Genomic DNA, 24,598 nt, shown 5'->3' on the forward strand with positions numbered 1-24,598 from the left:
GGATGTGACCCCTTCTTTAAAAGCAGGCGCTTGCCCGGGGTGGTGGATGTGGACAAACATTTCAACACTTTGATGAATTTTAAGTGCCCCTAAATCATGTCCGATTGAGCTCATTGCGAGTTGCGCCAGGAATTCTTTTCGAGTTGCGCCATGAATTCATTCTGAATAACCCTAGAGAAAGAAATTACGAGAGTAAGTCCTAGAAGAACTCTAACAGTACTTTCTGGACAAACTTCAGGAATAATTTCTGGAGGAGCTACAAGAAGATTTTTTGTAGAAACTCCAGGAAGAACTCCTAGAAGAACTCAAGAAAGAATTCCTTGAGGAATTTTAGGATGATTTTCCGATGGAATTTGAAGAAGAATTTCCTAAGAGAAGACAGGAGGCCAGACAAATTTCTGAAGAAACTCCAGGAGGAATTCCCGGAAGGAAGCATCACTGCAGGAGCTTCAGTGGATCTCCTCCAGGAGTTTCTTCAAAACTTCATTTATATGTATCATTAAATTCAACTTGGAATTAATCCAGGAGTTCTTCCAGGAATACTTGGAATAACTTACGCCTCATTCCACAGGTTAAAATTTTTTGGTGTGACAGATGTGAGAAAAAAATCATTCAACAGCTAATTTTTATTACGTTAAATATGGAGTTTCGCAAGAAAATTCGAAAAAAAAAATCAGTGAAAATTACAAAAAATTCCATTGAAAACCAAAAAAATCAATGGGTATTCCGAAATCAATTAGAAACAGATTTTTCGATCGTGATTATGATTGATTTGTTTTTCGGCTATGGCAGGCCTGTATTAGCAAAGTGGTTTTCAGTCCACTAACCAAGCTGCCCACAACTAGGACGAAAGGCAAGTATGTCTCCCTTCCACATTCTGTCGCTGCATACTTGTTCGCACCCTAGCGAACGGCTAGGGCTACGATTATCTACTCCCTGATACTTTTCCTAGCTACACATGTTGACCAAAATTGTCTGTGACTCATATGCAATCGAATTTAGTCACATTTGAGCTGCTGCAACCAAATTGGTCTGGATTGTGCTGCTAGGATTGAGTAAATAGCCGATAAAGCCGATAAATAAGTCAATCTAAATCCCCAAATAAATTCCTGAATCCCAAATTCCTAAATTCTAAAATTGCATTATCGTCATAACTTGTCATTATTTAATAGTTCTGATTGCAGTTTTCAGCCTGGCCAGCGCACTTGCGCCACAAACTTTGTTTCCTCCCAGAGACCGAAATCTTATCAACTGCACACATCATCCAATTTCCAATCCTGTTTTTTCGGTTAAAGAATATTATTTAGTACATTCAAAGTTAATTGCCTATATGCCGGGTATTAAGCCACCCGGAGTGGAAATTAATTACTATGTCTGAAACTTGATTATGCATATGTACAACATGTGATAGATTTAGTTCGGAAAAAGTATTGGAGGGTAACCGGACATTTGGCCGAATAGGTGTCTCACTTCTCACTCCTCATTTCTCACTTTTCGCTGTAAAAAGTTTTAAGCGTGAAGTGAGTAGTGAGACGTCTCACTACTCACTTCGCGCTTCTCACTTTTTATAGTAAGCAGTGAGAAATGAGGGGCCCTCCTTAGCCGTGCGGTAAGACGCGCGGCCATAAAGCAAGACCATGCTGAGGGTGGCTGGGTTCGATTCCCGGTGCCGGACTAGGCAATTTTCGGATTGGAAATTGTCTCGACTTCCCTGGGCATAAAAGTATCATCGTGCTAGCCTCATGATATACGAATGCAAAAATGGTAACTTGGCTTAGAAACCTCGCAGTTAATAACTGTGGAAGCGCTTAATGAACACTAAGCTGCGAGGCGGCTCTGTCCCAGTGTGGGGATGTAATGCCAATAAGAAGAAGTGAGAAATGAGAAGTGAGTAGTGAAACGGCCAAACGACCATTTCGGCCAAATTACCCTCTCGGTCAAATGACCCTTTCGGCCAAATCACCTTTTCGGCCAAACAATCTGTTCCGCCAAACGACCCTTTTGGCCAAATGACCCTTTCAGCTAAATGATCCTTTCGGCCTAATGGTCTGTTCGGACAAATAACTTTCGGCCTAGAGGCATTCGGCCAAATGGCATTCAGTCGAACGGTATTCGGCCAAACAGCCCTTCTCCAGACGGCCTTACTGTTGAGGTCGAAATACGTATCTGTAAAGTTACAATCATTTAAGTGGTGGAATTAAATGGGATAGTATTAACTCCTCTTATGAAGAGAGATAATTAAGTGTTTATTATCCTTTGATTCCGAAACTTGCGATGTTATCACCGGTGACAACTCGCCTACTATTCTCACCTAAAACATTTTTAAATTAATTGCATATCTCGCGCTTAGTTTCATAGGGGCGTAACTGTATTGATCGATTTCCCTTCGTCGATGTTTTCTTTTTATTATTGTGCCGAAATGCGCGTGTTTGACGATGATTTAATGGTTTTGTGTGATAAAGGATGATTGTATCTTGCAACAGAATCAATAATCACGGTTGTAGCTTAAGAAACAATTGAGTTATTAACAAAATATAAAATCGATTAAAAGAAATCGATCAATACAGTTACGCCCCTATGAAACTAAGCGCGAGATATTATTCGGCAACTCGGCCATACGAAAATCATTTTTTTTAAACAACTTGGGTGCGCATATGCATAATACATGTTTTGAAGTGAACAAATAGATATGAAATTTGTGAAAAAAAATCTTTCGGATACTTGATTTGTCCAATCGTCACATGTCCGTCGAAATTCTGAAGTTGAACATTTTTTTAGAAACTCAATTGAGCTTTTTAAGTCCTCAGAAATCGTTTTAAATACAAATTTAATTTTCTAGATTTGATAGGATTATTTACTTAGTGTTCGCTTCTGAAAAATTTTGGTTTCATTTCCAAACTTTGATATTGTGGATTAGGTGGTTTGATGATATTAATTTTAAAATGATTTATCTTACTATTTCAATACATTTGACAAAATGCTTTTTGACTGGTGTCGCCGTTTGTTCACAGCATAAAAGTAACTATATTTAACTCCCATATTACAGTGATGGTTGGGTTCGATTCCCGGTGCCGGTCAAAACAATTTTCAGTTTGGAAACCGTCTCGACTTCCCTGGGCATAAAAGTATTATCCTGTTAGTCTCATGATATACGAATACAGAAATGGTAACTTACTTGGCTTAGAAACCTCGCAGTTAATAACTGTGGAAGTGCTTAATGAACACTAAGCTGTTAGGCGGCAATGTCCCAGTGGGGGATGTAATGCCAATGAAGAAAAAGAATAAGTGCATGTCAAAAAAGAACGAGACCTATGTTATAGAATCTGTTGCTAAAACAAACCCAATCAAAGAGTTTTATTATTTTTATTTTATTTCAATACAACATCCGCCAATAGGCGTTTCGGTCTTAAGTACCCTGTGATGCCAGCGATTATGATACCCCCAGGGGCACATATACCCCAGATTGATATCCGCTGATATACATTATTATAACCACTGGCTGTGTGTCAATTTCGAATACTTTTGTTGGAAATTAGAAGGGAAGACAATAATAAATTATATTAGTTCTATGTACCTTATTATTTTCTAGAAATTGACTACTTACAAATAAATATTATTAATTTCTTTGCAAGCCTTTATAAAGAACACACCAATTGTAGCTTCTTGGATTGGGATTAAAGATCAATCGGTTTTATTTTTAGGTACAATTAGGGGTCAAATAAAGTTCGAGGAGGAAGCCGGAAGTATTAAAATCAAAATAAAAGTATCTGCAATTAGCAAAAAAAAAGTGCTTCTACGTTTATTTTACTATATACTTCCCGTTATAATGGGCTAGGAAAATTGCTACATATAACAACAAAACGGCAATCTAACCTTAGATGAAGAAAAATACAAGCATAAATTCAGATTTATGACAACCAACCTTCACAAAAATGAGCCTCGACGGGACTTGGACCCCGCGAATATCCATGTATGCTGGCTAGGATTGAAAAGATAGCACTTCTTTAAATATGAACGAAACAAATAAAAAGTACAACAGTGTACAACAATGAAGTTATTAGAATTCCATTTCTACTTTTTCATATAAATAATTGAATATAACTGCATATTTGAATGCACATCACAGCGCTCACCACATAAATAAACATGATTCCATGCCGTCGATAGTGGCCCACTTCTTTTTCACTCGCATAGTTTACACAAAGTTTGCAGCCGGCCACGTTCATCGTTTTTATCGCAACCAAACGATCCAGAACGTCTACACACCAAGGATATCGAGTTACACAATGCATTGCAGAGCGACTTTGAAGCGCGGGGACATCATCTCATATCGAATGTCTCTAAGCCGATTGGAATTCCAATTAACTCGTGCCATCGACAAAGGAAATCGAAATGCTATACCGAAAAGAAAAACAGAAGAAAAAGCTCTACTCACCATGCAGCCGGGAGTGTTCGAGTTCAACCTGCTGGAACGACACCATGCTCGGGTCCTGCCGGATCTTGGTTGGGAGGGTTCGCCATAGTTCCAGCGATGCCTCGGTTACCTCACTGATAGGAACAACGGAAACGTGTCGCTTTCGTTTACTTTTCTTCTTTTGCTTCTTCTCGGGATCGGCCACTCCACTTGGTTCACCCGAAGAACTGGTGGATATTTCGCCCGCCGAAGGGCTTGCAGGCGATAGGACTATGGTCGGAGACGATACCGATCCGCCGGTGTCGGTCGTTTCCGACGGCAGATTACGTCGCCGTCGAAAGATATTTAACTTGTCCAGGTAATCCATACCGGAGACTTTCTTTGTTCTTTTAACACTCGCTATTAACTTTCACGTACTATTTGAGACACTTCATTATTCAAAAGACTTTACGATGCACACCATTTCGATCGAAGGGTAACTATTTAAACTTTTAATTAAATACGCTTTTCCTGCTACTGGGAAAAGCCAACAGGCTTCCCGCACGTCCGTTGCGGACAATATTTTCTTCGCAAATAACGATAGCGATGATGGGGAAACGAACTGTTGCTTCAATCGACTGAATTCGTCCGACGGACGGACGGTGATGACGACGACAGCGAGCAGCACGGCACAGGGAGCAATCTAAATCGGCGTGGGGCTGTGATGGATACGGTGCTTTGATTAGGGGGGTTCTTATGGATTGAGAACCTTTGAGGAATGGTAGGGTATTTTCTACCAAGTGACGACTTGTAATTATCGCCGTAGAAAGTTCACTGATTATAGAATATCAGTTGTATAATTTGTAGATCGCTTACCGGACGTTTGCTGACAGACATGGCGTTTGTGAAAAATACATTTTTTTATCATAAAACCTGGTTTGGGAGCGACCACAAATTACGTAACGCTTAGAGGGGGGAGGGGGTTGAGCGAAGTGTGACGATCCATACAAAATTTTCAGATGCTTCGTACAAAAAGTGTGACAAGAGGGGAGGGGGTGGTTGCAAATGCTCAATTTTTGCGTTACGTAATTAATGGATCTTCCCTTTACAGTTTGCGTTTGAGTGATAAAACGGCCTACTTTTTCATACCAATGAAATGGGTACTATAATGATCATTATGCAACTCAAATGAGTGGCATAAATCTATTATGACACTCATTTGGTTTCTAAAATGAAAAACCAATATCTGAACAGGAGTTACATCACTACATTTTAGCTTGGGTAAGTGTTCAAATAATGTATTCTCTGCGTCGCGTAATAAATGAAATAGTTTGATGGACATGTCATCAAAATTTTCTTAAGATACATTCATTCATGTACGCTTCATGGTTTGTCGAGCTATACATTGTGGCACGATAACATAGAATCTGATTGTTTTCTGTACCAACATGATTTATTGGCAAGAATGATCATGTGAAGTAAATTAAACTGTACACTTTCGGCACATAACATATAGGGTGGGTGTACCAATTGTCGCCATACATAAGAACACCTATGTGAGTGGACTTTATATATCAAGTGAAAGGTTTTACTTCCTGCTCCTTAGAACAGCTGTGAAAACTACAATAAAATTTGTTGATCCATAATAGGAACGCATGCACCAGTTGTGGCACTATTCTTAATTTTGGTTCCTTATTTGGCAAATCCCATTGTTTTCTTATGGGACTGGCCGAACAGGGACCACTATTGCGCCAACTGGTGCAAAGGACGTTAAAAGTTAAGCAAAATCAATTTTTACAATTATGCTTTGCTTGTTTTGGAGGAGATCAAAGGTATTATCGTATCATATGAATATGCTTTATCGATATGAACTTGGTTTGCGGTGATTTGATTGGCCATTTGGCATATACATAAACCACTAGTGCGACAACTGGTGCTATAGCCACAACTAGTACATCTAGCCTAGGCATCCTTGCCGTAGAATGTGGTCCTTCCTTGGGTCCTTCCATGGTTTTGAAATTCTAGCGAAGCTAGCGGTGGAAGTCTAGCATTACTGAACAACGCGCATAAGACAGAACAGCATCGCATGCTTGACTGTATCTTTCTTTCGAACCATTAAAGAATATAGCAGCGATTCTCAGTAAAATGTAATATACTCTAGATTATAATAATGAGGACATGTTGTTCCATAATTAACTTACAATTTTCATTTTCAAAATGAGTTTCATTTTCAAAATAAATTTCCTTTTTCAAAACTTTGTGTTATAATTTTAGTGTTGTCGTCTTCTTCCTAATTTAAGTAGTTTGAACCTAAGTGTAATGAAATGGAATAATACTGTGACATAAATTTATACTACCACGTGAATTAGGAAAATTACAGTTAGGAGGCAATATTTCAATTAGATGAATTTTGTTGTTGTTGTTTTGTGTGGTATTTCCGCCCATCCATGACTTGATTTATAATAAATCAAGTCCAGATCACTACAAACTAGTGTTGCAAAGTTACGAAAGATTGCAGTATTGTTCGAAAGTTTTTAATCTTGCACTTTTAGCGCTTCAGAGAGTCTACGTGACATTTAAGAGAAACAGTTGTAAACTGATGACCAATTGTGATAATTAAAAGAATAAGAGTCACAACTAGAAAAAAAAAGAATCTTCTTTGCATGTCTCGTGTCAAGGTGCGATTAAGGATTTTAGCAAATAAAGATTGGTGTAGCTGCGTATGGATCACGGTTCTACGTGATGGGACGCCCGCATTCAAGTGTTCCTTTCTCTACGTTGGTGGGACACCAGCAAAAAGAATCATTGTGGATCAGAATTATCACAATTCTGCGCGGTGGGACGCCCGCATTCATGTGTTTCTTCCTCTGCATTGATGGGACGCCCGCAAGAAGGAAAGTATTATTGTGGATCGGAATGATCAAAATTCTGCGCGGTGGGACGCCCGCATTCAAGTGTTTCTTTCTCTGCGTTGGTGGGACGCCCGCAAGAAGAAAAGTGTTATTGTGGATCGGAATGATCACAATTCTGCGTGGCGGGACGCCCGCACCTAATAATTTCTTCCTTCGTGTTGGCGGGACGCACACTAGAAGAAAGTTATTATGGATGGGATAGATCATACTTCTGCGTGTTGGGACCCCGCATTCAAGTGTTTTTTGCTTTACGGTGGTAGAAGAAGTATGGTAGATCCGAAAAGTCACACGCGCACGACAAGCATGTTTTAATTGCGAATATATATATCCGCCTATGATTAAAAGCCGTAATTTGATACTTTTCCGGATACGGTTCCTAGCAGGGACAGAAAAAGTCATTTCAACTACATTCAAACAGCTGACATCCAACACACAATCAAGTTGCTAGTCCTTCCCGAATTTGAATGTGCGAATGAATAGGACGGCATGTGCACGAACAGCAGCAAGCGTCGACTCTCGGTGTCAGCGTTGTTTTGAGCGGTGTCAAAATGAATCTTCAGCTTGGCACATTGATATTCAATTTGAAATCTCAAAATATGAATATCATTCCATACTGCGGTGCGTGGATTCAACATTTTGAAGTCAGATTCCTAAAATATATGCCTCTGTTCAGTATGTAAAGTAGAATAATCATCATTTATCGGTGTAAACTAACCGCAATTTGAAATATTCATATCGGCCCCGGTAGATTTTCATTTTTTTCGCTCGATTATCAATCGGCTATTGAAGATCGGGCGGTAAATTTGGTATGGAAGTTTGACAGCATGCTGCGAGATGTTCGTGCCTGCATCGCCGAGCGTCTGATCAAAACAAACACGAATCAATGACGAAGCTGCCTACTGAGCATCGATGCAACTGATAGTAAAACGAAGATTTCCGTCCTTGGTTCCTAGTTTTTATTTATTTTCTATATTTCAAAACTGTGAATACACAGTGAAATAGACGTGTGTTTGAAGAGAGTAGAGATAGTAGTAGTAGTAGTATTGGGCATGATTTGTAATACAAGTGAAATAGGGTTATTGAAAAATAATTTTTTTTTTGCGAATCGAGATGTCACTGCACGGGAGTATCTGAGAGTGATTTTTATATTTAGGTGTTGCACCCACAATGATGATACAAAAGTGTTTATTGATCACAAAATAAACCACTCGTAGAACATTGATATGCCGCAAGTAATCGTTTGCAGCAAGATGCTCTTGTATCACAGTAAGATAGTAACCCCATTATACATAATATGTCAGAAGTGTTTTGTTTTTCTTACAGAAGTACAAGGTTCTAGTCATTTTTTTAGAAAAGAGGGAAGATGTGTGGCATTGGACAGGCCTATTAACACGAATAAACCTAACATAACTTTGTTCCTCAGTAACATGACAGATCATAGGAGGGAGGATAGGGTTCCTGTTTCAAATTCTTGCATTTGCTCGGTTTTTTGGAAAGGGAATATCTATATTATTCCTTCATTTGCCCTGCAGACGCCAGGCGAGATATGATTCCCTCCTGTTTAAGGCAAGTGAGAATATGATTTCTGCTTTCAAATCATGCATTTGCTTTCTTTAAGCATTTTATAAAATTATTCAACGAGAAAATGAATAAAGATTTCTCATTATAGACCGCATTCAATTTTTGCAACAATCGATTTTGGCAACATAAACCGCGTAAATCTCATAACCCACGTAACCTGGTTAGACCCTTGAACCGACGTAAAAAAATCGCGTGAAAAAAATTCAAGGAAAGTTGCTTAGATTTCAAATTTGAAAAAAAACTGGTTGTACCCCGATACAAACGTAGAAAAATCATTTAAAAAAATCGCGTAGAAAATTTTCCAGGCAAAACGCTTAGAATAGTATAAGTAAAGAATTATGTATCATGGGAAAACAAAAACCATTCTATTTTGTCAGCATAAATGTTCCGAACGCGTTGCCAATATGGAATGGTGTATATTTGTAACTTCATGGCTCCTAATACATAGAACCACCCTAGGCGATGGGATTGCAACATGACTAGCTCCACAGAAGTACTTTCTTCCTCCTACTCTGGAAAAGTCCACACTGTACGCAAAAAAAGGGTACCATGTTTCTACCCTTTCGTACCCTACTTTTTTCCGCTCAGTAGCTTCTACTTCTACGACTAACTCCGTCCAAATGAGACTTCGGTCCATCAACTAAGCAAAACCTAGACAGGCATCAGGTAATTGGAAATAGATGAAGATTACGACCATTTAGTAGCTGGAACGAGTCTAGACCGGCCTTAGTATATTAGCGAAGGCATACGGTGGGAAAAGAGGCGGCACAGCAAAGCGGTGCTTTGGTAAAGGTACTTTGAAACTGTAACTGATTTTCATCAAAGAGCGGTGCTCTTGGCATTGATTCAATTTTCTCGGGTGGACAGGTTCGTCATTGATTGAGTATGATGTGACAACGGTATGCATGGTGATTAGAATGGTGCCTGCTGAAAGGTTCTCTTTGTCTAGTACCTATCATTTGGTTCGATTCAATGCTAATCAAGCAAAGTAGATTATAATCAAGGGAAGTAGATTATAGGGATCGAATGCTACTATTAGGCCGCTTGACGAAGAAAAGTCTCTTTCATGGCTTCACATGTTTGAAACGCAAATAGATGTCTCCGAACAGCAAGTTACATAAAAAATACAAAAATAAGAAGTTTGGAGGCATGTATATTGCTTGGCGTTGCGTAGGCCTAAATTAGGAGTTACAATATTTTAATTTAATTCCTCGTCTTTATTTGTATCAACTAATATGTACGGCGTATTTCGTTTTCGCCTGAAATTAATCATTTTCATCCCGGACTTTACCGATTTCACTAACAAACTATCGAAAATTCTCGATTTTCATAGGCTTGTTACCTTTGCCAGTCACATAATGTAAGCTTGTTTGACACTTCAAATTCCCAACATTCAATTACTTCCAATTTTCCCATTGAGATAACATCCTATTCATCATCAATTAACGTCATCAGCACACGAACCGTCGCGACGGTCTCAGATCTATACTGAATCAAATCGCCATGAAACCGTTTTTTTTCTTGGCCTTGGGTAAGAAAACTTTTCCCCAGACGCAGCGCGTTAGTATCCACAAACGCCCCAAATCATAACTAAATAATTTTACGACGTTGATGATCCAATAAAAGGCGCGCCCGCCTCCTCTCAATCATTCATGCTCCGCTGAGATCGTGTAAACCGATACATCTTCCTGGAGGTTGCTTCCCTATATAAAGCATTAATATGGTTACAAATAGGGTAAGTCGGGAATCGCGCATTACAATATCTTTTGCTGCTTTAGTCAATAACAGTACATAGATAGGTTGCATTTGACTGTTAACCAGAGACTAAATCCATACTTTAAATACTTATCTAAAAACAAACTATGTTAATAAGATAATCTCGGAGTAGTATCAAACAACCATTTTCAATCTACCACTAACCAGTACCTCAGACAATACTGATTCTGAATGAACATTAAGTTGCCCCAATTCCACCTAAAACTTCGTTCAAGAGAAAAACAATTTGTGTTGCCTGTTCCCTTTTTCTGGCGATAAAGAAATGAACCAGTGTCTACATGACTATGAACATATATTTTGTTTTATTGGTGGGAAAGTTAGTCTGGAGTCTCCCAGATGAGAGCGCAATTAGTCTTGAAAGGAAATGGTTAATGAAATTAAAGAAAGGCCGTGAAAATTAGTTAGAGGCTCTATAAAAACGTATACATATTCTATTATTGTAAACATTGGAGCCTTCCTTAGCCTTTGTGCGGTACGATGCTCGGCTACAAACACGACATGCTGAAAGTAGCTGGGTTCGATTCCCGGTACGGTCTAAGAAAATTTATGGTTTGGAAATTTTCTAGACTTTCCTGGGCATAAGAGTATCATGATATACGAATGCAAAAATGGTGCTCTGGCTTAGAAACCTTGCAGTTAATAACTGAGGAACCTTAATGAACACTAAGCTGCGGGCAAGAAAGTCCCAGTGATGTAATGCCAATAAGAAAAAGGAGATTGTAAACATTGTAGAAGCGCTGGTCGACGGAGAATATAAGGCTTACCTTTCTGGGTTCTTAAGTTTAGAAAGGGGCAGAACAGAGCTCTGGTCCCCACAAGTTCCTATCTCACGCTTCCACGGGTCGTCCGAAGATAAAAGACCGCCAGCTAAGGGTTCTGTACTTAGCTGGTATTGCAGCCTGGGCACTGTTGTCCTTCTGATATCAGCTAGAGTGAGAAGGTACGCCGCGAGCGTCTGTTCACCAGGAGGTGCGGCTCAAACAGCGTCTGCCTGTTACCCATCGGCTGATCAACGAAATGCTGTATCGCGTCAGCTATACCTAAGGTGGCAGTCCCACCAGCGCGATGTAGGTAACGCGACCCTGGTAAGGTAGCTTACTGAAGCCTCTCATATACCACGAAAAATGGAGATAGAAGAAAAAGAGACCGTTATTTTTAGCAACCGACCCGGCAACGAAATAAGGACTATGATTGGAAAGTCGGTACCTGGAATGTCAGGACCCTAAATGAACCTGGACGAGTGTGCAGATGAAGCGAGTGATGCGGTGGAAACCCAATAGCGAACGAATCTGTGTGTTGAGGATACGGGGCAAATTCTTCAATTACAGCCTAATCAACGTTTACGCACCGACAAACGATAAATCCGACGACGTGAAGGACACGTTTTATGAATGTCTTGATAAAGCCTATGGAGAGTGCCCAAAGCATGACGTGAAAATTGTTATCGGAGACGCTAACGCTCAGGTCGGTAGAGAGGACTTTTTCCGTCCCATAATCGGTAGGGAGAGCCTTCACTCCGCTACCAATGACAACGGCCTACGGCTAGTAAATTTTGCTGCTGCCAGAGGGACGGCCATCAGTAGCACCTACTTTGCACGGAAGAACATCCGAAAGCACACTTGGAGACACCCAAATGGTGAAACTTGGAACCAGATAGACCATGTTCTGGTGGACGGGCGCCATTTCTCGGATGTTATCAATGTGCGGACATTCAGAGGTCCGAACATTGACTCTGATCACTACCTCGTTGTCAGTAAAATTCGATCACGGTTGTCAACTGTATCAAACGAAAGATCACAGCGAACGATGCGTTACAATATCCAGCGATTGTCGGCGGAAGGAGTATCGGCTGAGTACCACCAGAAGCTCGACGAACGGATAAGTGCAATCAACGTTAGCGACAACATCAACGATCTATGGGAGTCGATCCATGGAGCGGTGAGCACAACAGCACGAGAAGTGGTAGGCACTGCACAGATGCGACCCAGGACGGGTTGGTTCGATGTGGAGTGTCAGAGAGTGACAGACGAGAAGAACGTTGCCAAATGCCGAATGTTGGTGTCGGGTACCCGATCGTATAGAAATCGGTACAAGGAAGCAAGAGCAGCCGAAAAACGAACCCACCGCAGGAAGAAAAAAGAGTACGAAGAACAAGTTATTAGTGAGGCGCATGATAAAATGGAACAGAACGATATGCGGAGGTTTTATGAGTCTGTCAATGGCGTGCGGAGAAAGACAGCGCCATCTCCCGTCATCTGCATTGACCAACAAGGGAATTTGTTGACAGATAAAACCGAAGTGGCTGCCAGGTGGAAGCAACACTTCGAGACTTTGTTGAATAGTGGAAGTGACGGTGTATCGGTGAGCAGAATAAATATTGGCGACGATGGACAAGCTGTGGAGTCACCTACACTAGATGAGGTTAAAAAACCTGTTTAAGAGCTGAAAAACAATAAGGCTGCGGGGAAGGACCTGCTCCCGGCTGAACTTCTCAAACATGGCAGTGAGCAGCTTTATGAAGTTCTGCACCATATTATGTCGAAAATATGGGTAGACGAGGAAATGCCTGCTAGCTGGTTGGGCGGCCTCATTTGCCCTCTCTTTAAGAAAGGGCACAGACTGGAGTGCGCCAATTACCGAGAAATAACCCTCCTTAATTCGACGTACAAAATTATGTCCTGTATCATGTTCAACAGATTGAGACCGCTTGAAGAGTCCTTCGTCGGCGAATACCAAGCAGGTTTTCGTGAGGGCCGATCAACGACGGATCAAATGTTTACCCTGAGACCAGGGTAGAAATATTTCACAGTCAATGCAGTGAAAAACATGGATCTCAGTATAATCTGCAGTCGCCTTCATCGCCGCCGTGGTGAGTGCGACTGGGTGCAGCCGAAAAATCATTTCCAACGCCGACCATTCAATTTCGCATTCAGCCACTCACAAGTCGCTCTGACCGGCTGCTCAGTTCACGCCTTACCGTATGACTGTGAGTGGCCCATTTAAACGCGTGGTGAATTTTTTCAATTTGCTGGGTGAATGTGTACATTTTGCTGTGGTAAATTTCATCTTCGCGGCGCAGTGGGTGATGTGAGTTCTGTTGTTTACTTTTCTGCCTCTCCGGGAATGTGAGGTTGATTTCAAAGCAGGAAGAAAATAAAAAAATGATATAAAAAACATCACCTTCATCCAGTGCTGACGAATATTTACAACCCTGCCTGAGACAAATCCTTGATAAATTCCGGGAGTACAACTTGCAGACACATCATCTGTTTATTGATTTCAAGGCGGCGTACGATTCAGTGAAATGGAATGAATTATGGCAGATTATGCTTGAACATGGTTTTCCGGCGAAACTGATACGGCTGATTCGTATAACGTTGGACGGATCGAAATCAAGTGTAAGGGTTGCGGATGAAATATCGACGTCATTTGTTACCTTAGATGGATTAAAGCAGGGTGATGCACTCTTAGTTTTGAAAACTAATGACTCTATCGCTTGTTTGTAATAGTGATGCAGGTACGGAAAAGTGCAGCAGCGATACATAAATTTTGTTTACATCTGGGGTGGGTGAAAATGTGGTGTTAAAAATATGCCACCTGATACATTATGTTGCCAGACTTTACGAAATGCGGATAGCAGATTTTAATACAGTTATGCATAAGAACCTTACAGAAACTGTATAATAGTTTGGCATATACAATCTCGAAAGATTTTAATACAATTGCTGTATTGAAATCTTACAGATTTGTATTATTTTAATACAATATCTGTATAAAAAGCTTACAGAATTGTATATGCCAAGATTTTATACAATAATTGTCAGATTTGTTTTTTGGGTGTGGGTATTTAAAGTTTTAAAATTGGATTGTAATAGAAGCATACATAACATATTTAAATATTTTTTCAGCAATGATTTTTTCCAATAAATAAATATGGCAACGGTGAAGAGATGATGATTTTCTTGTATATGCACACTTTTGTTTGCGTTCGACAAATTTGTCTCTCGCTTCGAATTAAAAAAAAAAGTTTTCGATAGTTTTTGGAAGTCAAGTGAATTAGTTGATGTTCAACATTAAACAAAAATTTGAAACTCAGTTAGTAAATAGTGTTTGCAGGTAAATAAGTTATATTAGAGTTTGTCGCCAACAATAACAAATCGACAGCTATTTTTTTTTTCGGTCCAGGAAGAAATTAGTTGTTTATCAGATACGTTTCTGGTAAATATTTTCTTAAAAACGGTAAGTAAGACAGCTGATAAATTTGTTTTTAAGTGTGTTTGTTCGACTATTAGTTATTTCTCCGGTGAACAAGGAATGAAAGCGATGCCGACCAGATACCATTTACACCAGCCACCTATTCCACAGCGTGTTTATGGGGGACCTTTATGACAAAAAAAATTAGCATCGCTAAAACTTTCACTACGTAAAAATATAGCTCTTCAACTTCCGTTTCGTGACTATTTGAAAAAATCTACCGAGGGGTCTCGAGCAACTTTTTTTCTCTCCTTGTAACGGAACTTTTCAGTTGGAAAACCATCGATTATTTACCGCGTCCCCTATTAAGGACAAGCATCAAGCATCACAGAATCAAAAACTAAAATCATTCACGTTTTCAAGGCCACACCACTCAATATGAAAGCATCGCACAACTGGCATTACATTAATCCACGCATGCTGTCATGCAGAAAAGCTGAAATAATAAAAAAAACAAAAGTTCTCCGCTGCCTCCGTATCTAGTGGTGTGCCCTTGAAAACGTGAGTGAATTTAGTTTTGGATTATGTGATGCTTGTCCTTAAATGAGATTCCTGGATTGAGATTGGATGGAGATTATGTACTGCATCGTAATCTTATGCACATAAATAGATATACCCACACGGTGTAAAAAAATGGATTATTATCGAAGTTTCATGTACCTCTGATTTTTTTTCACAGAAAAATAGGCAAGGTCATCAGAAATGAGGTACGGGGTGTTTTAAAATATTTCATCGGCAATTTTTTGAAAAAAGTGATTTATATTGTATTCTTCTCTAATATACCGTATAAAAAGTCAATTGATAACCCAACAAAGGATCAATCATTGTAATTAATCCTCCAAATTGAAAATGTACACATTTGTAGACTTTTCTGTGTGGAAAACCTATCTTGAAATAGATATAAATATTTGAAAAAATATCAATTTCTGTAATTCAAGCCTTCCTAAACTATGCTTTTATTATTTTTTTGCGTTATTTTCAATTGTTTTAGCAATTATCATCTTTTTCCAGCCCAAATATGGTTCTCTATTGAATGTTGTATTCACATTTCTTTCTTCCAACATTCGCACTATGAGACCAGCCCATTGCCAGTCTGCCATATTTTAAAGGCGTCATATTTTCCTCTAGATACAGTGTCTCATCATTTGTGGGGTACATACCATGTACAATAACCTTACCGAATATTGTTCGCAGCACATTTTGCTTAAAAATCCCAAAACCTTACTGGCCTGCTTCTTATAATTACTACGCTTCATGTCTACGCCAAAAAGGCTATTGGATGTAGTTATACACAGCAAATTCCATTTCCGGTTGCATGTTACGGAAGTTATATTGTTGCTACAAGTACAAGTGTCTCACATTTGATTGATTCCATATTTGTGTGGGTAATTCTTACTTTTATGAGCAGTAATCTGGTAAGCTGTAAAACCGCTTTTGCACCCAAGTAATAATTATGATTTTCTAATGTTTTTGAAGATAGCGATTTACTAGTCAGGTGTGCTATCAAACCATTATACATAAGTACAACGATGTTACTAGGGATCATTATCCCATTTCACAAGCATTCCAATGTGAACTATTTCTTCAACACCTCCAATTATCTCCTGTACATCCTCTTATTTCTATTTCTAAACATAACAATGTTCCTTCATACTGGTAGTGTGAATGAATATGTCCTTTCTCACCATCTCAATCTTCAGTGATACAAAAGTCTCCACCACTACTCTGCGATTGTTTCCTAAGGAGCTTAGATACATCTGCAAAACCTAGGAGCATATGCATAAGCTCTGCCAAGATGAAGTACATAATTACATGCAGAGACAGAGATAAGCTCAGTGTTGTCTGTGCTAAGAAAGTAAAGGGGATATGTTTGAAGATGTATAAACAAAATTTACCTTTGAAATGCTGACAAACACTGATAAACACTAACAATGCTGTAAACACTGGCAACGACTATGAAGATTGTCTACTTTAAATAGGGTTACCTCTGGCGTACATAACCAGTTTTAGGTCTAAGTTAGGTCTCGTACAATATAGGTGAAGAAAAAGAACTCAGATGGAAACGAAATTCGCTTTTTATAATTCCTCAATTCTTCGGGTGGACAATTACGGACATGAAACGTTAAAAGCAGCATAGGATACTTTCAGATTTCTCTAGCGGAAGATGCTGCGTACAATACTCGGTGAGAGGCCAAAAAAAAGACATGTGGCTCATACGCATGAATTACAAGCAAAATCCATCATCAAAGGAGAAAACATTCTGAATCTCATAAAATACGGCGCACTTCAGTGGGCAGGTCAGCTAGTAAAAATGTCAGAAGACAGAATTGCAAAAACAATATTTATCAGAGAACAATATAGATGCCAGAGATAGATTATTGTTTTTGCAAAGATTTCAAAACATAAAAAATAACACTAAAAATACTTTAGGAACGCTTGAACTTTAAAAATGTTTTTCAAAATTTTATTCCCGTGTCAAGATAGATTATCTATATAGATACGAGAGAGGCAAAAAAGCTAAAAATGTGTATATAATCAATTTTGAGGGGTAAATTACAATGATTGATCCTTTGTTGTGTTATCAATTGACTTTTTGTACCGTATATTAGAGAAGAAAGCAATAAAAATCACTTTTTTCAAAAAAAAGCCGATGAAATATTTTAAAACACCCCGTACCTAATTTCGGAAGACCTTGCCTAACTTTCTGTGAAAAAAAATCAGAGGTTCATGAAACTTCGATAATAATCCATGTTTTTACACCGTGACCCAATTATTTTGCAACATATGCCAAAATTGAAACTTGTTATGTGAGTTTAACTGGTGTCAAAAAAATTCTAGAAAAATTGGTTGCAGTATTTTGTCCTAATATCCATATCGCAGCTATGCGTAGTTGAAAATGAGTGATTCAATCAAAAAGCATCATTTCACTACAAATGATCTGGCTTGTTTGAACAGCAGCTTAATTTTCTTCCCATTTATATAACAAATATTAGATGCACAATGCCCAGAACCGTAATTTCAAAAAGCTTTACCAATGATTAGGCGTCACTAATAACTGTCAAAACTCAACAACCAAAAACAAATCATTTCACATAGGAATGCCGATAAAAGAACTAACATAAAAATTCCCTAGACTGAACCTGAAGCTAATCAACTTCCAGCATGGTCTTGGCATGCTCAGTTCAAAGGTAGGTACAAATGGTTTAATCATATCATCCTTGGAAATGTGATAAAAAGCGTCAGGTTTTCAAAAATTCTTTGTCTTGAATGTCGGTTTTCCATGGGTGTTCGAGCTCAAACAATCAATTTGTAAATTCTCATATCCCAAGTAACATTTAGAGTTTTTTAACGCTCTTGAAGACCATAATTTACTCTACAAGAGTGTTATAAAACCAGCATAAAACCAAAATATTTCAAGGGATGTCTGGATAAATCTCTACGAATTTTTCTAATTTACATTAAAATCCAAAAAGTGTGTAACAAAACAAAAGAATATTGATCAGGGAGAGATTGCATACCAGTGAGTTTAACCATTGCGGAGCGGTAATGATTGCTGGCCAAATGTTGAATTTTATAATTTCGGCTCCGTTATGCTTGCCTTCGAAATAAGGTTTAAAATAAACAAAAAAGTTGTTCGGGAACTCTCGGTAGAATTTTTTCAAATACCCAGGTAATGAAAAACTATATTTTCACGTAGTTAAAATTTTAACGATGCTCATTTTTTTATAATAATATTGTCCTACCAAACACGTCGCATGCATTGAATTATCCTTCATATTCGCTTTATGTGACATATTCTGTACGATTTTGGTGTCTTATCAAGTGTAGTGTAAGTGGCTTGAATATACGGATAGATACACCGTTAGGCGTCGCAATTAGTCACATTTTTAATTTGTGGCTGACACAATTTCATCGTTGGTAGATATTGAAATATAAAAACAATTATATGTTGTGATCCATAGAAAGCAACCTACTTGGTATGACAAAAACACGAAAACAAAATTACACGTCATGACGTCGAAATGAGCTTAACTCCAGTTAATTCAGCAAGTTTACGGAAGACAACTTGCTTTAAAATATTGTATGTATTTTCATTCATTCTGTAGTATAAGAAACTTTGAAACACAATTTGTGCACGTTAGGTAATGGATGTCTGATTTTCTAAGAATTCATTATAAATCTGCCAAAATCTGTATAAGAACTGGGCATTTACTAAATTGCTAGATTCTAATACAAATATTGTAAAAGACCATACAATTTTACAAGCATTTCTTACAATATCTGTATAAGAATTTAACAATTTTGCATATGACCAGCTCTTATACAAATATTGGTAGGTTCTTATGTAGAAGTCTTATAAAATCTGACATCCGCTGGTTGGGTGTGAAGAATAAGAACATCAGAAACCAATTCAGGCTAAAGCAAACAATGTCTCACCTCAAACCTTCAAACTATGATGAAAGGATGAGAAAATTAAAAGTAACTAAATTTTTCTCGAACCCCGTTGATATTTATATAGGGAAATATGTATAAAATGCGTCAGTTGAGTGAAATGCGCCACTTCGTTTTCTTGGTTATTATCCCAATTTTTGTCCAAAAATTGTAAGCTGCTGAATTCAATAAACATTACAAGAAAATGCATTTTCGGTGATTTCTTTAACAATTATTTTTCTTTAGATACGAAAAAAACATTTTCTCCTAATTATAATCATTCTAGTCCGTGTTTTAGACTTAAAGTAAAAGATAATCATAATCTTCTGCAAAAAAGTGTGACTATGTCAGTGAAAAATATGGGAATATTTTGATTATTATCACATATGGGTGGCGCATATTGCCCAGCAGCAACGTTCATTTAAAATGGAAATACACTATTTACATAAAACATTCAATAGGAACATTGTCGAAACTAAAAACTATTTGAGCTACAATCAGAAAAGTTTTTAATTGTTCTACTTCTCTGCATGGAACAATTAACGCATCTCCAGGTGTTCCATAAAACGTGCCTGACCTTTTGTTCAACCCATCACCAGCATTTCAGTGTCATGGCCAAACAGTTATCTCCCCCCTAGAACCATTCATTTCACTAACCGATCCATTCAAATTCAATGTCAAAACCTTTCCCGGTCTGGTAAGTTCGCAGGAAAATCACCATCGAACAACGACAACAACATCGACGGCGGCGCAGCCAAAAACGAGGATCTATTAATATAATCTTGTCGTTCCACCGAAAGGAGGAACAAACGATGTTCGTCCAATCCAATTCAAGTCCGAAAAAAGAATACTCCGTTTGAATTGGGATGCGACGATCATAACGCACATTTTGGCTAGCGAAATTATTCGTATCTACGAGATATTGTGTCACTGGTCAAACCTGTACTACTTACAACCAACAATGCAAGAGAGAGTTTTCTTTTTCATTTGATATCCGAATAGAAGACGTTAATTCTACTGAGATTAGCAAAACCATCATTCTTAAATTAGCAAAACTTATTATTCTCGAAAATGGAATACTTTCTACAAAATGAATCACATTTCTAAAAGCATATCTTTCGAAACTTGTCTTGTCTATACAGAAGCTGGAAGTACAAATTCGCTAACAAGCTTGTACAGTTGAATGTTTATACAATTTTTTGCTTCTTATTCGTACTACATTTGCCACCCAACCAAGATATATGTATTAACATTTTGATATCAACTGTAGGTTTTCTTCTGTTTCTGGCATTTGACTAGAAAGTCAAAGCAAAACTTAATTTAATTGTACCCAAACTATCAATCAACCATAGAATTGGAAAAAGCATTAAACAGAAATTTCATTATTCCTAAATAATGTTATGGTATAATCCCTAATGCATAGCTACTACGTAATAATATATAGAACAGCATTTGATAGAAGAAAAATCGCTCTAAAAACCTGTTACACTGTTGACTATCTTCCTTAAATTTTGCGTCCGCTCCGACAGCGATCACAACACGGGCAGTCATCCGCTTTTTCCACAACCGTAAACACTTAAAATAACAGCCTCATTACGACCATACTTTGTACCACGTAATAACCAAATTGGGCATGTTCGGTCTACTGCAACTGCTTCAATTCATTAGGCCGGCCAATAATGCATCGTTACCGCCGATAGCTGTCCACGAGCTGGAAGTTAATTTATTCCCGCAAGATAGTAGACGGTTCCAATCAAAACATCCATCAATCAGCCGACACGGCAACGATAGATATATTCTCCAGTTTCTTCACCAGGGCTACCTATCATCAACACGTCCAGCGTGTGCACCGTTTCACACACAGGTCCCAATAGACTAATATCTTTCCAACCGTCCGAAAATCGGAAAATCGTGTACGTTGCGATTCGCGCTTCTCACAAGACTGAGGCGGTACTGTTTATGGAAATTCACTCTCAGTTAATTCTGCTATATCTACTGTACTGACCGCCGCTTGCTCACTTGTGGTCACACTCGCTCAATATGTTACCTACCACACGGGGAAGGATTAGTAATTTTTTGAATACATTTCATTTGCCACATTTCATCTATCTTCTGCCAGATGTTCTCGGACTGTGTGAGCGACCGACTCACCCTAAAATAAGCGTTATTAAATACCGTCATGTGGGGGTAACTTTATTAATTGTGCGTTTTAAGAATTCGAATTCGTCCGGGAGCAATTTGACATGAAATCATTTGGCATAGTGCCCGGCTATTTAGCATAGCGGACGTTTGATAAAGTTCTAAAGAATTTAGTTATTTGGCTTGGAATGATTCTTGAACAAGTTTCATGTTTGAAAATGTATTAGCTTAGTACAGAAAGTATTAATTTATTATAATACTTTACAATTTTTCGTTTTATTCACGTGAAAAGCGATCGTTGTTTTGATAAGAGGTATGCACCCCCGCGTCATGCCACCACCACCGGCAGTTATTGGCATCACGTCGCTGTCAACATATTTACATCGTATCGCCTGAGCTATAGTTTCCTACGTCAATTAAAATTCATAGAAGTCCAAAAAAAATTCAGTGGAAATTTCGAAGAACTGATGGAATTTTCGTAAAATTTTCCAAAAATACCCCAAAACAAACTTTAAAGAATATTTTGTAAGAATATTAAATGCAAATTCCTTACAGTTTCCCATTGAAACTTCGAAAATCTTTCCGTAAAAACTAAGAGTTTCCTTTTGAAATCCAAGGAACTTCCTTAGAAATTTTTAAAATTTTCCCGTGGAAATTTTGGAAGAATTTTCTGTTGAATTTCTGAAGAATTTAAGAGAAAAATTTTCCCGGGAAAAATCCAAAGAATTTCCCATAAATATTTGAAAAAAATATCCGAACAGCTTCTAGTAAGAGCTCTTTTCAAAATTTTCCGACAGATTTCCCGTTGAGATCTAAGGAAAAATTCTCGTTGAAATCAATCTTTTGTACGCAGAAAAACCGTTTGGCCGAAAACCAATTCGGTCGAGTGGCTGAAAAAGTGGCTGACAAAGTCATATGGTAGAAATGGACATACGGCCAAAAATGCCGTTCGACAAAACAGGCCAATTTGTTACTATGTCTGAAACTTGATTATGCATATGTACAACATGTGATAGATTTAGTTCGGAAAAGGTATTGGAGGGTAACCGCCCCTTCGGTGGGGTTTGATCTCACGACCCCAGTTCGCATGACAGGTGCTTTCCCTACTAAGCTACGAAGGACCTCCGTCGTCCACCGCAGCTTAGCGGGTACTGATGAAACCAAATTCCCAGCACCAGGTACCAGCCGATCTCTCGCAATACATTTTCAGAACTAACTCTCTCAAATGTATTTTTGTACACATCATGTCAACCAAGTAGGATGAGTATTTAGTATTGTCCGGCTCCTACACACTTGCTTCATCAGCAACGGCGCTCAATGAAGATCGGCTGGTACCTGGTGCTGGGAATTTGGTTTCATCAGTACCCGCTAAGCTGCGGTGGACGACGGAGGTCCTTCGTAGCTTAGTAGGGAAAGCACCTGTCATGCGAACTGGGGTCGTGGGATCAAACCCCACCGAAGGGGCGGTTACCCTCCAATACCTTTTCCGAACTAAATCTATCACATGTTGTACATATGCATAATCAAGTTTCAGACATAGTAATTAATTTCCACTCCGGGTGGCTTAATACCCGGCATATAGGCAATTAACTTTGAATGTACAGGCCAATTTGGCCAAAAAAGTCTTTTGGTAGAATATGTCATTTGCCCCATACTTCGCCGGAGCTTGTTTCACTAGAAAACCACGTCTGAGTTCGTTGCTTCAAAGTCTAATGTACTCTCACCTGCATTCTTAGCTGTTTGTAAAGCTGTACGCTGCTCCATTAGCAGTTCTAGGCTGGGTAATCCCGTCTCAACTTGAAAACTAGAAACAGGGCTAGTCCTGAACGCTCCACAGATGAATTTATAACCACAATTGTGTACGGTTTCAAGCCTTTTCAAAGTGTTGTCGCTAGATAAAATCTAAGGAAATTTGAAAATTTCTGCGGAAATCGTTTATAACTCACACAATTCCCTATTACGAAACCTTCATCGACACGTTATTCATGAATTTTACTAAAGACCTTGGGTACTCGTAAGTAAAGGGAATTCATGAATATTTTGGGGTGACACCGTGCGTTGCTTAAAATAAATTTTCCTTCTAGTTCGACGACCTCGCTCCAGGGGTCTGCAGCCTTGCAAGCAAAGGCGTAGGATTGCCAATCTGGAGATGGCGAGTTCGAGTTGAAAAGCAGACCAAGTTCCAGTTGGAATGTAGAGCCATAGAAGAAGAAGAAGAAGAAGAAGAAGAATAAGAGGAATAAGAAGAAGCTATTTCGACGACTCGGTAGTCCGGATCTCACGAATTTTCTGGATTAAAAAGAATCAAAAACAAAGGGTTTGGAAGCCTCCAATTGAGAGACATGAAAGCCTTTTTTCCGAAAAGTAGTAGTTTCAGTTACTTAGTTGCAGGAAGCTTGAAAGTCTTCTTTCAAGGGGCTCCTTCCAAAGCAACTCGGACGCCTCCTTACAGATGATGATGATGGTTTGTTTTTGAGGGATATTAACTCAGGCGGTCATTCATCCCTAGCCTCCTTACAGAGGCTCGGAAGCCTCCTTTTAAGAGGCTCGGAAGCCTCCTTTTAAGAGGCTCGGAAGCCTTCTTTTAAGAGGCTCAAAAGCCTCCTTTTAAGAGGCTCGGAAGCCTCCTTGCTAGAGGCTCGGAAGCCTCCTTTCAAGAGGCTCGAAAGCCTCCCTTCAAGAAACTCGGAAGCCTCATTTCAAGAGGCTCGGAAGCCCCCTTTCCAGAGGCTCGGAAGCCTCCTCTTATGGTGCTCAGGCGCCTCCTCTTAAGATGCTCGTAAGCTTCCTTTCAAGAGGCTCGAAAGCCTCCTTTCAAGAGGATCGGAAGCTTCCTTTCAAGAGGCGCAGAAGCCTCCTTTCAAGAGACTCGGAAGCCTCCTTTCAAGAGACTCGGAAGTCTCCTTTCAAGATGCTCGGAAACCTCCTTTCAATAGGCTCATTGGCCTTCTTTCAAACGGCTCTGAAGCCTCTTATCAAGATGCTCGGAAGCCATTTTTTAAGATGCTCGGAATTCTTTCAAGAGGCCTACTTTCAAGATGCTGAGAAGCGTCCTTTCAAGACGCTCGGAGGCCTTCCTTCTAGAGACTCGGAGGTTCCCTATCAAGATGCT

At 39.0% G+C, this 24,598-nt stretch overlaps 1 protein-coding gene across 9 annotated transcripts in view; it reads right to left on the reverse strand.

The window, feature by feature from the left end:
* The window catches only part of LOC134213509 (P protein-like), a 92,510-nt gene that overhangs the window by 30,469 nt on the left and 37,443 nt on the right, over positions 1 to 24,598 (reverse strand). Inside the window, exons 1-3 of one of the 9 annotated variants that reach the window (XM_062692628.1) lie at positions 21,170 to 21,307; positions 4,436 to 4,893; positions 3,923 to 3,979 (exon numbers count right to left, since the gene is read on the reverse strand). The exons of 1 other annotated variant lie outside the window; for it this stretch is intronic. In XM_062692628.1, coding sequence (XP_062548612.1) covers positions 3,923 to 3,979; positions 4,436 to 4,781 — 403 coding nt within the window. In that variant the 5' untranslated portion in view covers positions 4,782 to 4,893; positions 21,170 to 21,307. Of the gene's footprint in view, positions 1 to 3,922; positions 3,980 to 4,435; positions 4,980 to 20,827; positions 20,960 to 21,169; positions 21,308 to 24,598 lie in introns of those variants that run through there. 7 more of the 9 variants (XM_062692629.1, XM_062692631.1, XM_062692630.1 and 4 more) reach the window with 7 other exon arrangements.

The sequence above is a fragment of the Armigeres subalbatus genome, chromosome 2, assembly GCF_024139115.2.
Source record: "Armigeres subalbatus isolate Guangzhou_Male chromosome 2, GZ_Asu_2, whole genome shotgun sequence".
Taxonomy (NCBI): Eukaryota; Metazoa; Arthropoda; class Insecta; order Diptera; family Culicidae; genus Armigeres; species Armigeres subalbatus.